General features: G+C 42.5%; 1 protein-coding gene across 1 annotated transcript in view; it reads right to left on the bottom strand.

Annotated features, from left to right (window-relative positions):
* Baiap2l1 (BAR/IMD domain containing adaptor protein 2 like 1) overlaps window positions 1-14,919 on the bottom strand; it is an 86,088-nt gene that overhangs the window by 54,771 nt on the left and 16,398 nt on the right. The window contains exon 2 of the mRNA XM_052167897.1: window positions 3,257-3,332. Coding sequence (XP_052023857.1) covers window positions 3,257-3,332 — 76 coding nt within the window. The remainder of the gene's footprint in view (window positions 1-3,256; window positions 3,333-14,919) is intronic.

The following is a 14,919-nucleotide window of genomic DNA, read 5'->3' as shown; positions in this document are numbered from 1 at the left end:
CTGGAACAGAAGAAAGAAAAAGCAACTCCACCTAGAAACAAGAGTGCTGCCAGCAAGATGTCAGCTCCATAGATGGTGTGCGAGTGAAAGGCTTCAACCGTAAAGCGCTGATAAACTGAAGAGCACGCGGAGGGAGAGTGGCCTTTAGGATTACACAACAGTTAAAAATCTCTGGTTTACACCCATGTTAAACCGAGATTTTTGAAAAGCAACTGTTGACTTATATTTAAAACCATGTAACCTCAGTCTCTCAAAGTAGCTTTGCTTTTAGTAAAGCTAAATTAACTTTAAAACTATACAAGTTATCCAGAACTAAAAAATGTGAAATAGTATTTGGATAACTTTGCCCCACTCTGTGGGGGTTTCTGCTTCTTACTGTTTAAGGAAACTGATGAATTCTATTTTAGTGATTGTTTAATCACCTCAATCTAGAGTCGTCAATGTACATACCTCTATTGGATAATTTTTTGCTTGTTTTTGAGACAGGGTCTCATATGAAGCCCTGGCTGTCCTGGAACTCACTATGTAGACCAGGCTGACTTGGAACTCAAGATCCACCTGCCTCGGACTCACATAGCTGAATTAAAGGCATGCTCTACACTCTGCTGATAATTTTTTTCTTGAAACAGTTTCACTGGATTCCTACTCTGCTAAAGCCTGCATGGGTCTCCCACAAGTCCACAGTCCATGCGCTCATAAAAGACTTTTATAATAGTTTCGTGAACTGCACTCCTTCAGATTTCAAGTCTGTGGTTCCCTGGGACACTGGCCATGGGACTTGCTTTGGCCAGAGCACTGCAACAAGCATGGCTTGCATTGGAACCTAGTAAATGCTAGGCCATTAACTGCGACTATAGAAAGGACCTTGATGGAGAAAGGCCACCTGAGGACAGAGTGTGTCAAGCAGAGAGCCCTGAGTCTGCAGAGAGCTAGCTTGCCTTACAGGGGAAATCGAAGGTGGCACCTTAAGTCATCGTCTGTGGGATGCTGCAGCATTCTGTGCAATGGCCGGCGCCTGGTGCCACCATGCAACACGTAGCTAAGCTGGCATTGTCCAGTCCCACTTGTTCAAGGCTTCTTCCCAGGTTAGTGTGGTGCCCAGGGCTCAACTTTTCTGCTTGAAGCAGTGTCTGTCTGCCAACATCCCTTATCTGTCAGCTGGCGTTCTTGCACAGTCTCTTGCCTGCTCAAGTCCACAGCAATCACATTGTCAGATCCCTGTGATAATGACCTGTATTTGTCAGCCATTTGAATGCTACTCTGCCTTTGTAATCTGTTGACTTCTTCATCATTACTCCCAAATTCTTTTTTTCTTTTCTTCCCCCCCCCCCCCCCCCCCCGAGACAGGGTTTCTCTGTTGTAGCCCTGGCTGTACTGGAACTCACTCTGTAGACCAGGCTGGCCTCGAACTCAGAAATAGGCCTGCCTCTGCATCCCAAATGCTAGGATTAAAGGCATGCACCACCACTGCTCGGCCCAAATTCTTACCAAGGGCATTACAAATGTAGCTACAATTATCAGTGGTTTCACCAAAACTCTATCTAGGTGGCCCTCAGTTCTGAGAATACTTATCAAGTACAGAGTTGTCTCCAGGAGGTGGAGAAGTTGTGTTAACAGGAGGCTAAGCTGCCAGCAGCTCTCTTAGTCTATACCTGCCTCAGAAAGTAGTTGAGGTTACACGGGAAAGGTTCTACAGGTTATAAGGATTTCCCCATGAGGACTGGAGACAGCAGTGATTTTGTAGCCTGGTGATTAAGCAATCATAGAGGTAGAACTGCAAGGCTGGCTTCTCGCTCTCAAAGAAAGGAATGTACCTGTGGATGGCAAGGCACTGCTGGGCAGAGCAGCAAGATCCCAGACCTGTTATGCCTCCTGGCACTGAAAGCTACAGGTAAAAATGCACAGCCACGCAATCTACTTTTCCAGTGACTCTGACTACCATGTTCCTTGTCATCCATAGCTTAGGGCCCAAACAGTGCGCTGTCTTGCCTAGGCCATGTTTTTGGGTGGTTAATGTATTCTAATAGCATTCAGTTTTAGTAGGAGTGCAGGAGTAGCTGCTTACCAAAACTCCTCCTCAGTGAAAACCTTTTCCAGATAGCTAGCTAGCAACCTCAGTCCTGAAAGACAGGCACATGCCAATGGCTGAGTTTATTTATTTAGTTTGGTTGGGGATTGAAAGTAGGGCCTCATTAATGTTAGATAAGTACTTCTCCAGCTTGTTTGTGATCCTGCAGGCACACCCTAGCTGTCTGGTTGCTTGCCTGAAATCTCCCCCTCTCCGCCCTCCTTTTTTCCCATCTCTCTATTTCTTACCATCTTTCTATTCTTGCTCCCACTGTCTCTGATTCAAGTTCTTGCTAAGTTGCACAAACTAGCACAGAACTTATAATCCTTCTATGTCAGACTCCCAAGTAGCTGGGAGTACAGATATATGCTACCAAGCCTGGCTTCAACTTCGGTTTCTATGAAGCACCTACTTTAAAATGAAAATCTAAACCCCACCTTTAATGTAGAGTTCTTACACTGAGGTTAAAAACATTATTTTTCATGTTACTATGAAAAAGATCAGCACCAAGGTGTTATGGTGACTCACAGTTATAATCCTGGCACTTGGAGGGTGGGAGAGGCCTGAGTTTAAAGCCTGTGTTACAAAGTGAGATTCTGTCTCAAAATAAGCAAAAACGTAATCTATATAAAGGCAAGAAATTCTTCTATAGATAGCTAAGTGAATGATTCTCACGTAGCAGGACGCTAATGTTCACATGTTATTATTGTTGTTTTTCTCTCTGAATAGCCCTGGAGGATCTGGATCTTACTATGTAGACCAGGTTGGCCTTGAACTCACAGAAATCCACCTTCCTCTGCCTTCTGAATGCTGGGATTAGAGGCATGTACCATCATACCTGGCCATATTCAAATAAGTATACATATAATTTATTAGTTCACAAGCTTTGTTTTAAAAATTAGAAAATTTCATGAAAAGGATATAAAAGTCCAAGTTTGTGTATCAGAAACCATGACTTGAAAGTTAAAACATGTCACTTGTAGGACACTCACTATTACTTAAGTCACTTGCTTCAAATACACTAGGACCATCCTGCACTGTTGTTGGAAAAATCCTGCAGATAAATTATGAAAAGTTCCATTTACAGACATTTTTAGAGTTCAATGTTAAGTATTAAAGATAAATAAAATGTTAAAAGATTTCATACTCTCTTTACATTAATCCATTAAGAAAAATCAAAAGACTTACCACTCACTGCTTTTTCATAATTTTTTCCAAGGTTTATTAAGTTTCGGAGTCCAGGATTGAATTGTTCCATAACATTCTAACAAACAAACACACAAAACAAATTAACAAACAAAAGAGGGCAGGATATGAACATTGTCACTGTGGGTTCTAGAATTCCTATATAGTAGAATTTATAGATAACAAAGTCTCAAATGCTTGTCTGTCTCTATCTATCTATCTATCTATCTATCTATCTATCTATCTATCTATCAATCAAGATAAAGTCTCAGGAATCCCAAACTGGCCTGGAACTTGCTATGTATCTGAAGATGGCCTTGAACTTCTAACCCTCCTGCTTTCACTTCCTAAATGCTAGAATAACAGGTGTCTATTTCCTCCTGTGGTTTACAATTTTTAGGATCAAGCCTAGGGCTTCAGGTATGCTACCTGAGCCAAATCCTCAGCCCACAAAAAAATGCAGTCATAAAAATCTCAATGAACTGGGCGGTGGAGGTGCATGCCTGTAACCAGCACTCTGGGAAGGCAGAGGCAGGTGGATTTCTGAGTTCGAGGCCAGCCTGGTTTACAGAGTAAGTTCCAGGTCATCCAGGGCTATACAGAGAAACCGTGTCTTGAAAAAACCAAACCCAAAAAACCAAAAAAAACCAAACCAAACCAAAACAAAACAAAAACAACCCTCAATGAACTCGATTGTCTGACCCAATGGAACAGGCAGCAAGATGGGTATAATCCTGCAACTTTCAGTTACCCAAGGGCTGCCTGGACTCTGCTATAAATGCAGCAAGCAGGAGACATTTATGCCCCTCCCAGGCCCCATGGGGACTGTGAGCCTGGAGGCCAAATAACTCTGCTGGTGCAGGTAGACTGCACTCTAGCTAGCATTAGGGAACAGTCTGCTTGAGCAGCTACCTCAGCTTAATTTATAATTAAAGGTAATGTTCTGGCTATCAAGTATTTAGAAACTTCAGGGCAATCTTGCTTTCATTTTGCCTGAACCTATACAGTACAGACAACAAGCATTGTTCCCAGGGTGCTGGCTTTATGACTGAGAACACATCAACATATGGTGACAATAGACATCTGCTCCATGTAGGACCAACAAGTTGCTTCATATTCATCAATTTAAATGGACGACTCAGGCCTCCCGACCCGTCCTCCCGTGTCTGTAGTATTTGTGGATGAGCAAATGATAAAGGGGGGAAAGAGCCAACATTCAGCGTATCAGATGCTTTACACACAGCCTTCAAAGCAAAAGAGGCTCTCCATTAGTAACTGGGAAGAGAGATGGGTAGGGATGTGTAGTGATACAAAGTACAATGACAACACCTGTGCCTTATACTTTAACCCTTGCTATTACTCCACAGAACCGTCAAACCACGTGCTTCCCTCCCAGAAGTACCACCATTTTGACTATTCACTCAGCTCAATGTTAGAGTAAGCGCTAGCTCCCTCTTGTAATTCAGGAGGACCTACTTCTCTACTACAGCCCTCCTCTTTCCTACGCAATCGACAACTTTCTGGTCAGTCGTGTCTATTCATTGTGACTATAAATATTGGTTATAATTCAAAGAATGTACTTAAGACCACATTTCCTTTCTTAGCAAAGCCTTTTTGTTTTCCTGGAGTTAATAGTTGGCTTGCTTCTTCCCCCATGCTTCTGCGTCTACCTTACGTCCCTTCCCATGCAGCGTTAGATCAAGCCCAGTCCTACCAATTTTATTTCCCATCTCCCTTTGCAAGGATTCTGTCCCCTCGCTCTCAGCTCCACCTGAGGATGCCAGGTTGTTGTCCTTGCATGTTCTCAGCTGGTTGCCTGTACTGGGAGCTCCCATTCTTGCTGTCCAGTTTCTTCCTTTCTGCTGCCAAAACTGGTGTAATGATGTATGAGAAGTGTATCCGTGCCTCCAAATGTCTGAAACTTCTTACAAATATCAAGTCACTTATCGTGTGTGCAGGCAAGGGGAGGAGGAATGTGAATGTCCCTACACACGGAGGGTGACCTGGGGCAGTCGTTTCTCCGAGACTATGGGGCTCTGGAGACTGAACTTGGGTCATTAGTCTGGGTGACAAGTGCCTTCTCACTATCCTCTGGAACTACCTTGACATTTGTTTGCTGTTTTGCTGGGCAATATAATCTACCCACCTGTCTTCCTCAGAATGTTTAAGATGCTGCGCTACTGACTTTAGCATCACGTTTGCTGAAGTAATGGACTTTTTGTTTGTCTGTCTGACTCCCCTGATCCTGACCCTTTGGGGATGTTTGTGTGCATGCTTGTGTGGATGCTGGAAATGAATAACAAATATCTTGCTATATTGTTCCTTACCTTGAGTTTTGAGACAGAATCTCTTATTGAATTTGGAGTTTGCCAATTCAGCTAGACTAGCTGGCCAGCGAGACCCAGGGCTGCACTGGAATACAGGCGTTTGCAGCTGTGCTTGGGTTTATGGCTACTGGAGATCCAAACTCACGTACCCATAGTTGCAAGCAAGCACTTGACTGACTGAGCCACATCCCCAGCTTCAGACTCTCCCCTTCTTTAAAGCTTAGTTTAGACACTATCTCTGTATCCCTGTTGTAAAATCTACGGTGGCCCTCCTCACTGTGGGCACCCTCCTCACTGTGGGTACCCTCCTCACTGTGGGCACCCTCCTTACTATGGGTACCCTTCTCACTGTGGGCACCCTCTCCATTTATTTTATGAGGTCTTTGGCAGCTTCTAGCCATGTGGAAAATCAGTGTCAGACCTGGAAAACTCTTGCTTTACTTTTTGTTTCTTATTTCTTTTGGAGCTCAGATGAAGGTTTTATGCTTCCTAGATTTATCTAACTTTACCTTTTCTCTATTTTCCCACTCTGTCTTTATGTTTTGCATCTGAAAAATATTCTTAACTTTATATCCTAACTTTTTTTGTTTTTAAGCTTTTGATTTTTGCTTTCTTTTGAGAAAAGGTTTTGCTAAGTAGCTCTGGCTGGCCTCAAACTCATGATCCTCCTGCCTCTGGGATCATAGGTAGGTGTGTGTCATCCTACCCGGTGTTTTTAATTATACACACACACCATTTGTGTAATTTTTCTGAGTGCTTTAGTATCTTAACTCTTCCTTTTTAAAATCACCATCACCATTCTGGCTTTGTTTATGAATGTATTGTCCTCTCTTCTGAGTACTCTAGAGTGTCAGCGTTCTATTCCAGTTCCCATGGCATCATCTCCTAATTATATATTTTTTAAACTATCCCTCTGATAAAGAGTGCTGGGATTATAAGTGTGTGGCATCATGCCTGACTTCTGGTGATTATTTATTTATTTAAAAGAGGGGGTCTCACTATGTTACCCTGGATGGCCTACAACTCATTATGTACATCAGACTGCCTCTGTGCTGGGATTAAAGGCATATGCCATCATGTTCAGTCACTTCTGGTGATCTTTAAAGGGGGTTGTTGGGGGCTGGAGAGACAGCTCAGTGGTTAAGAACATATATTGCTCTTACAGAGTATCCAAATCAGTTTCCAGTACCCACACCAGGTAGGTAACAACTGCAGGTAACTCCAGCCCTAGAAGATCATGCCTTCTTTTGGTCTCTGGGCGCACACGCATGCACGCACACACACACACACACACACAGTTTCTTTTTTCTTTTTTTCAATAAGTCAGTTCATATTTACAAGTGAAGCCCTTCTTTTTTTATTTTTATTTTTTTATTTTTTTCAAAACATGGTTTCTCTGTATAGTCCTGACTGTCCTGGAACTCACTCTGTAGACCAGGCTGGCCTGGAACTCAGAAATCCACCTGCTTCTGCCCTCCAACTGTTGGGATTAAAGGCATGTGCCACCAGTGCCCAGCAAGTGAAGCCCTTCTTGCCGCTGCAGAGCTGTGGGTGCTAGGTAGCTGCTGCTAGAGACTGCAAGCACAGTGTCTAGACAGCAACTCCATGGGGATCCTGACTATGGATAGCACTCAGGGGCATTGTTTCTACAGAGACATTCCTAATTCGCAATCACTGGGTAGAAGGGAGAGAAGAATATCCAACAGATGGTTAGCCTTTCTGTCAGCCAGGATGGGGGTTGGGAACCAGCGTATACTGAACCAGTGTCCACCAAATTCTCCTGTGCACCTTTACCTCTGGTGTTTAAGACCAAGATCCAACATGTCTGCAGATTAAATCTCCAGTCTGTAGCAGAAGAGCTCCGTTCTCAGTGGCAACTGGGATAGGGAAAAGAACCTGGTGGCTGAACAACCTTGCATGCATACACACTACCATCCTAGCCCTTGGCAGTTGAGGTCCTAGGTGAATGGCCAGTATGTCCCTATGGATCCTTTGGGTACATGTAAGCCAGCCACCACTCCTCTATTACTCAAAGAGTATTTCTTTCCTTGTTTCCTTCCTTCCCTCTCTCACGTGTCTTATGTATCCTAGGCTAGCTTCAACTTCTTTATGTAGCCAAAGAAAACCTTGGACTTCTGATCCCACTCACTGTCTTGCCCTTCCAAGTGCTGCATTACAGGTGCCTGTTATCACCATGTCCAGTTCATGTAGTGCCAGGGGTAGAACCCAAGGCTTCGTGTGTGCTAGGCAGCACTCTGCCACTGGGCTACATCTGCAGCCATCCTACACAAAGTTTCTTTAGATTTTGTCAACAGATGTTTCCCCTTTAGAGCTCTGCACTATATATAGCATATATAGATGTGTGTGTGTGTGTGTGTGTGTGTGTGTGTGAGTGTGTGTGTGTGTGTGTATGTCAGGGTATTCTCAGAAGGAGGGAGAGAAAACCATAAGGGTCCCTCTGTGTGGAAGTCCATCCATCTTGTATCACTGGAGCAAGCAGCTGTCCTAGGTCTACAGGTGACCGAGTCCCCCAAAGCTTCTGGCCCCCACTCTTCTGATGAACCCTCAGTACCTAGTACTGTATATCTGTAGACATACTGCTATTGCTTTAGTCTCTTCTTAAAACCCCCTAAGCTTCTAAGCTTCTCACCTTAGGCCTCGTAAGGCACTATTAAAACAATGGATGTTGGTGAGGTAGCTCAGCAGGTAAAGGCATTGTTGTACAACCTGAGTGTGACTCCTAGAACTAGGGTGCAAAAAGATAAACAACTCTCAAAAGTTATCCTCTGATCTGACACATTCTATGTCATGCACATGTTTATACGACCGACAGACACACACACACACACACCATACACACACTCATACCACATACATATATATACACACACCACACACTCAAACATCACGCACATACTTTCACACACACTCACACAATCCACATCACATACACAGATACACACACATACAGACACACACACACACCATACACACACTCATACCACATACATATATATACACACACATCACACACTCAAACATCATTCATGCACATACTCTCATAAGTACACTCACACACCATACACACACACTTACACAATCCACATCACATACACACACACAGAGACAGACAGACAGATGGACACACACACACACACACACACACACACACACACAGTTTCTAGATGTAGTAATTCCCCTTAGCTCCCACAGTGACATTTTCTATAATCACAGAACATTCTCAAATCCATTAAATAACTACTTACTTGTACAAGAAGTATGGCTACGATCTTACTTGGATTTTGACGGTGACCTTATTTGGGTTTTGGCAATTAAAAATATTTTACCATTTAATTATGTTCTGGATTTGTTTTTTAACTTGACACAAGCTAAGGTTAGCTGAGAGGAAGGAACCTCAATTAAGAAAATGCTTCCATAGCTGGGTGGTGGTGGTGCACGCCTGTAATCCCAGCACTTGGGAGGCAGAAGCAGGCAAATTTCTGAGTTCAAGGCCAGCCTGGTCTAGTGAGTGAGTTCTAGGACACCCAGGGCTATACAGAGAAACCCTGTCTTGAAAGAAAAAAAACCAAAAAAAGAAAGAAAGAAAGAAGAGAAGAGAAGAGAGGAGAGGAGAGGAGAGGAGAGGAGAGGAGAGGAAAGGAAAAGGAAAGGAAAGGAAAGGAAAGGAAAGGAAAGAAAAGAAAAGAAAAGAAAAGAAAAGAAAAAAGAAAAGAAAAGAAAATGCTTCCATAAGATCAGGCCTTAGTTAAGCCTCTAGGGCGGTGGTTCTCAACCTTCCTAATGCTGTGATCCATTAATACAGTTCTTCATGTTGTGGTGACCTCTTACTGCGAAATTATTTTGTAGCTACTTTATAATTGGACTTTTGCTACTGTTATGAATTGTAATGTATATATCTGATATGCAACCCCCAAAGGGGTTGAGAACCATTGCTCTAAGGTATTTTCTTAGGGATTAACTGAAGGAGGGCCCAGCCCATTGTAGGAGCTCTGGGATGGTGGTACTGGTTCTATAAGAAAGCAGTTGAAGCAAGCCATGAGGAGCAAGCCAGTCAGCAGCGCTCCTACACGGCCTCTGTCAGCTCCTGTCTCCAGGTTCCTGTCCTAACTTCCTTCCCTGATGAACAGCAATATGGAAGTGTAAACCAAATAAACTCTTTTTCCCAAGTTGCTTCGGTGGGTGGGTGTTTTGTCACAGCAATTGTAACCCTAACTAGAGCAAATTATCTGTATTTGTGTGTCTGTGTGTGGGTTATGCACTCGAGTGCAGGTGCCTGCTGAGACTATCTGGTGTCAGATGCACTGGCTCTGGAGTTCCAGGCAGAAATTGGCCACTTAACCCAAGTTCTGAGAACTAAACTTGGATGCTTTGTAAGAGCTTTTAACTGCTGAGCCGTTTCTACAGCCCCAGATTTTTTTCCAATCTTTGTATCCCTATTGCTTTCCAAGTGGACTATGTATAAAATTTTATCTTGTATATGGGTCTGCACAGCTATCACCTCAGCCACAATACAGCCACAGTTGATGTACATACAGTTGATGGTCTGTCCAGTCAACCTCTGGGCCCCTTTCTAGTCACTACTTCTCCACCCACCCTGACCACTCTAATCTGTTCCGGTGAGAAGGTTATGTAAATGGAGTTATGCAGTATGTGGCCTTTTGAGAATGGTCTTTTTCACTCAGCACAGTGCCTTTAAGAAGTACCCAGCACGGTAGGTATATCAATAGCTCCTCCTCTTTCCTGTTTTTGCTAGCTGTGTTTTGTGGTATGGATGTATCACACGTTGCTTACCAATGTATGCATTTAGGTTGTTACTAGTTTAGAGCTATTCCAACTAAAGCTGATATGAACAATTATATGCAGGTCTGTGTATGGGCATACGTTTTTATATCTATAGGATAAATACACAGGAGTTCAACCACTGCATCATAGGGTAGGTGTAGGTTTAACTTTTTATGAAATGCTGCCAGGCCTGTGGGCAAAGCAGCTGGGCCGCTCTGCCATCCCATCTGCATGTAGAACTCAATGATTCTTAAAACCTAATGACTTCATGGGGATGTGGCTTACTTGGCACAACATTTGTCTAGTAAGCATAAAGCCCCGGGGTCCCATCTTCAGCACTACAGAAACTGGGCATACTGGTGCAGATATATAATGCCAGCACTTGGGAGGCAGCAGAAGATCAGAAGTTCACAAGTTTAAGGCTATCCTTTATGTCACAGGAGCTTGAACCCAGCCTGAAATATGCAACAGTTTCAAAACTACAACAGTAAAACCCTCATTAGAAAATGGTCACACCCTAATTTGAAAAATAAAACTATTTTGAATGCAGCATCACTAAAGTTCCTGTAATATTCGTATGAAGCTGGGTGTGTATGGTAAAATTAGAGGAAACCATGAAAGAGCTACTCTGTCCTATAGCATACGAGCAGTCATATAAAAAGCAAAACAAAACCAAAAAACTAGATCTGTTCTAAGTATATTATTTGTATAAAATAAGAAAGTGTAATTTGGTTGAGTATGCCTGGGCATGTGCAGGTGCATGTATGTGTGCATGCATGTGGAGACCAGGAGTCAAACTAAGGTACCTTTCCTTAAGAGGCATCACCATGTTTCTTGAGACTGAGTCTCTCAGTGGAGCCCAGGGCTTGTCTATGAGGCTAGGGTGGCTGCCCAGCAAGGCTCAAGCATCCACATCTTTGACAACTTGTGAATACTGGCGTCACAAACACACACAACCATGCCCAGGTCTTTATGTCAGTGCCGGGGATCAAACTAAGCTCGAAATGCTTGTAAGCAAGCACTTTTCCAAGTGAGCTACCTCCTCTGCATCTTAATTTATTTTTCTTTTAAAACAGGGTCTCATCATATAGCCCTGGCTGGCCTGGTATTCACTATGTAAACCAGGCTAGCCTTGAACTCAGAGATCGGTCTGCCTCTGCCTCTTAAGTGCTAGCATTAAAGGTGTACATCACCATATTTACTCATAATTTGATTTCTTAAAAATAAATAACTCTTGAAATACTTAATAACTTTACATCTTATGATGAGCATTGAATCCCACATATAAATCACTATCCACACATAGTCTTAGCTAAAAGGCCAAGAAATGAGAATCACTCTAAATAATTCATAGATTTTTAACTGAGCCTTAAGACTATACAACCAGCTTTGAAGAAAACTAGAGTTCTTATGCTAGAAAAGTTCAAGGCATCATTTAGTTCTTTGATATTTAGGTTTCGCTACAGAAACCTTGGCCCCTTTCAACCATGGAAAATCCATTTCTATACTGGCTCTTGGCCATGAATCTAGTTATTTTAGCTGAAGTACAAGTTATTTTTAAACTGAAGAACAAAAAAGCACCACTGCCTTTGTACCGTGAAGTCTGGAAGATGTTACAGCAGTGGGCAGTGCGCACTTGAGCGTTGAATGGGTCCTGTGTTTTAGGAAAGCAGTCATTAGGTCAAAGGCCGGGGCTGTGGCCAGGTTTGCTAAGACCTGAGCTTTGGCACTGTCTACAACTGGAGGTCATTAGCAGGAAAGAGTAACTCCATTTCTAGTCTGGAGGTAAAAACAGAAGACTTAAGGAAAAAAAAAAAAAAGTCAGGCAGTGGTGGCTCACGCCTTTAATCCTAGCACTTGGGAGGCAGAGGCAGGCGGATCTCTGAGTTCAAGGCCAGCCTGGTCTACAGAGTGAGTTCCAGGACAGCCAGAGCTATACAGAGAAACCCTGTCTCCAAAAAGCCAAAAATATGAATAATATTTACAGAAGAATATTAATCTTTAAGTGGTTTACAAGTCTCTAAATAAATGCCAAGTTCTACAGCTTGGACTTTTATGTCATTTGATACAAGCCCTTGTATGAATGGAGACGAATGTTAAAGTTGTGTGGCAGACACATCTGTGGCAAGAGTTAACTAAGGATACCCAGAGACAGGCTTCATTTGAAGAAAGCTTTGCTTCCTTCTTCCTTGAGTGGTTCTGGAAGCTGCTGTTCCTGTCCTAACCTTGCCAATATTTGATTACCTCCTCAGCCTTGAGGAAAGTAGTAGAAGCAAATTTGGCAGAGAGAGAACTGCTTGAGGGCCAAGCGGCGGCCACAAGAGTCGCATTGTTCACGCTCGTCACAGGCATGGAGCGTGAGCTGGGTAAGGAAACTCGGGGAACTGAGATGGGGCTTTCTGAGCACTAAGCTAGACCAGAAATACTTATTTGAGCCAGCTTTGGGATACGTGCCTGCAATGCCAACACTTAGGGGGCTGAGGCAGGAGGACTGAGAGCTGGAGGCCAGGCTAGATCCTGTCTCAAAAAAGCAAAGCAAAACAAACAAAAACTTTATTCAAAGATGTAAACTCAAAAACCCTCTCTGTTGCTACGCTTGGCGATGCATGTCTTTATTCCCAGCATTTGGGAGGCAGAGGCAGGCAGAGTTCTGTGAATTCCAGGCCAGCTTGGTCTACAGTGTTCCAGGCCAGCCAAGGCTGTTCGGCAGAGAAACCCTGTCTCAAAACAACACAAAACAACAAATGAAAAAACAAAACATTTTGGCTCCCGTAAATCTATACTATTTTATTATCTATCAAATGGCACTCTATGTAATTTGTGTTGTCTGTAATCTGTAACACGCCATCATAGGAGCAAAGGAACTGCAAGTGTGGGAGACAAGGTCCATTTTAAATAATTGGGTGATTAACATCACCTCTGTGAGCCTTAGTCTGCTTTACAAATGGTAATAGTGATAATTTTTATTTTCTAATAAATATGAAAACTGAATTGATAATCTAACATTATGGAACTCCTATTGTTTTGTTACATATCCATTTCTGCAGTACTGTGATCAAACCCAGACCCTTAAGCATGCTAGTCAAACACTCTGCCCTGAGGCCCCGCCCCAGCTCGCTAGGTGCACTTATACACTCTTCACAATACTTGATGCTTGGTACACACTGAACCATTGTAATTAATATTGCAAGAGCAGAGCTCTAAAATACTGGTCGATCTTCAAACAGATGGCCTTTCCTGTTTACTCAGGAATCTCTAGGTAACACAGAAATATATCAGCTCTCCTACCTCAAAATGTCATTATCAGGATGAGAGAGGTCGTGACCACAAAATATCTAGAGAAGGAGCCAACCACAGAAAATTAAAGGTGTTCTTATCTGCTTTATTCAGCTGAGAGGTTTGGGTTCTTTTATTAATTGTTTAGGTTTGAAGTATCTGTTAATACTCATGGTGTTATAATCCTGGCTCTAGACCCAATCTTTGACTTGGATCTTGTTTGATTCTAACCTCATGGTTACTGGTTACTATATTTTACAGATGAGATTCAGAAACTCTGAGGCATTATATTTTTTTAAAGATTTATTTATTTTATGTATATGAGTGCACTGTAGCTGTACAGATGGTTGTGAACCACCATGTGCTTGCTGGGAATTGAACTCAGGACCTTCGGAAGAGCAGTCAGTGCTCTTAACTGCTGAGCCATCTCTCCAGTCCAAGGCATTACATCTTAAACCTTGGTAAACATCCAATGGGCAGCAAGAGGCTTCACTACCAACTTCTGTACTCACCCTGGTGCCTCAATCGCTTCTTCAGGTGTGTTGTGAAACACACTGGGGTAAAAATGCTTTTGTGATGTCAGAGCACTACATTATGAGAAATTAAGGAAATAGCTATAGTTTTTTTTTTATATATATTTTCTTAGATTCTTACTACCCATTTTTTTGTGACTATAATTAACCTCCCGATAGCTTTTGAGTTATTTCCGATCTCTTCCTATGTTTGTTTCACATTTAAAAAAAGAACAAAAGGAGAAAGAAAACAGAAGTATATGGAGCCAGCAGGATGGCTTAGTAGGTAGAGTTGTTTGCTGCATAGCCTGCTGACCAGAATTTGAGCTATAGAATCCACAGGGTAGGAGAGAACTGAATCCTGAAAGTTTTCCTCTAATCTCACACATGTGCACACATGTACAGGTAAGTACACTTTTTAAAAAGTATAATAGAAAAAAGAACTCACAGTCACTTAGTCCTGACAGGAATTATTAACTAAAGGCTAGCACTGTCTTTACCGGCCTGTCCGCAGAAAGCCCCTACCTACTGCAGATAAGATCACTGTGTGTCCTAATGATGTCATGCTAGTCCACAGAGAATCTGTCATCAAGACTACTGATGCCTTTCTAATCTATGCTTTATATCTTTATATATACACACATTTAGTCCCGATTAAGATGTTTTTACTTTATCTATTGAAACAATACCTATATAATAAACATTTGTGGTATGATCCAATTCATTCCACGCTTCTCTTTTCCTTTTT

Source organism: Apodemus sylvaticus, chromosome 22, assembly GCF_947179515.1.
Source record: "Apodemus sylvaticus chromosome 22, mApoSyl1.1, whole genome shotgun sequence".
NCBI classification, from domain to species: Eukaryota; Metazoa; Chordata; class Mammalia; order Rodentia; family Muridae; genus Apodemus; species Apodemus sylvaticus.
Note: the sequence above shows the minus strand (reverse complement) of the source record. Positions and strands in the feature narration are given on the sequence as shown.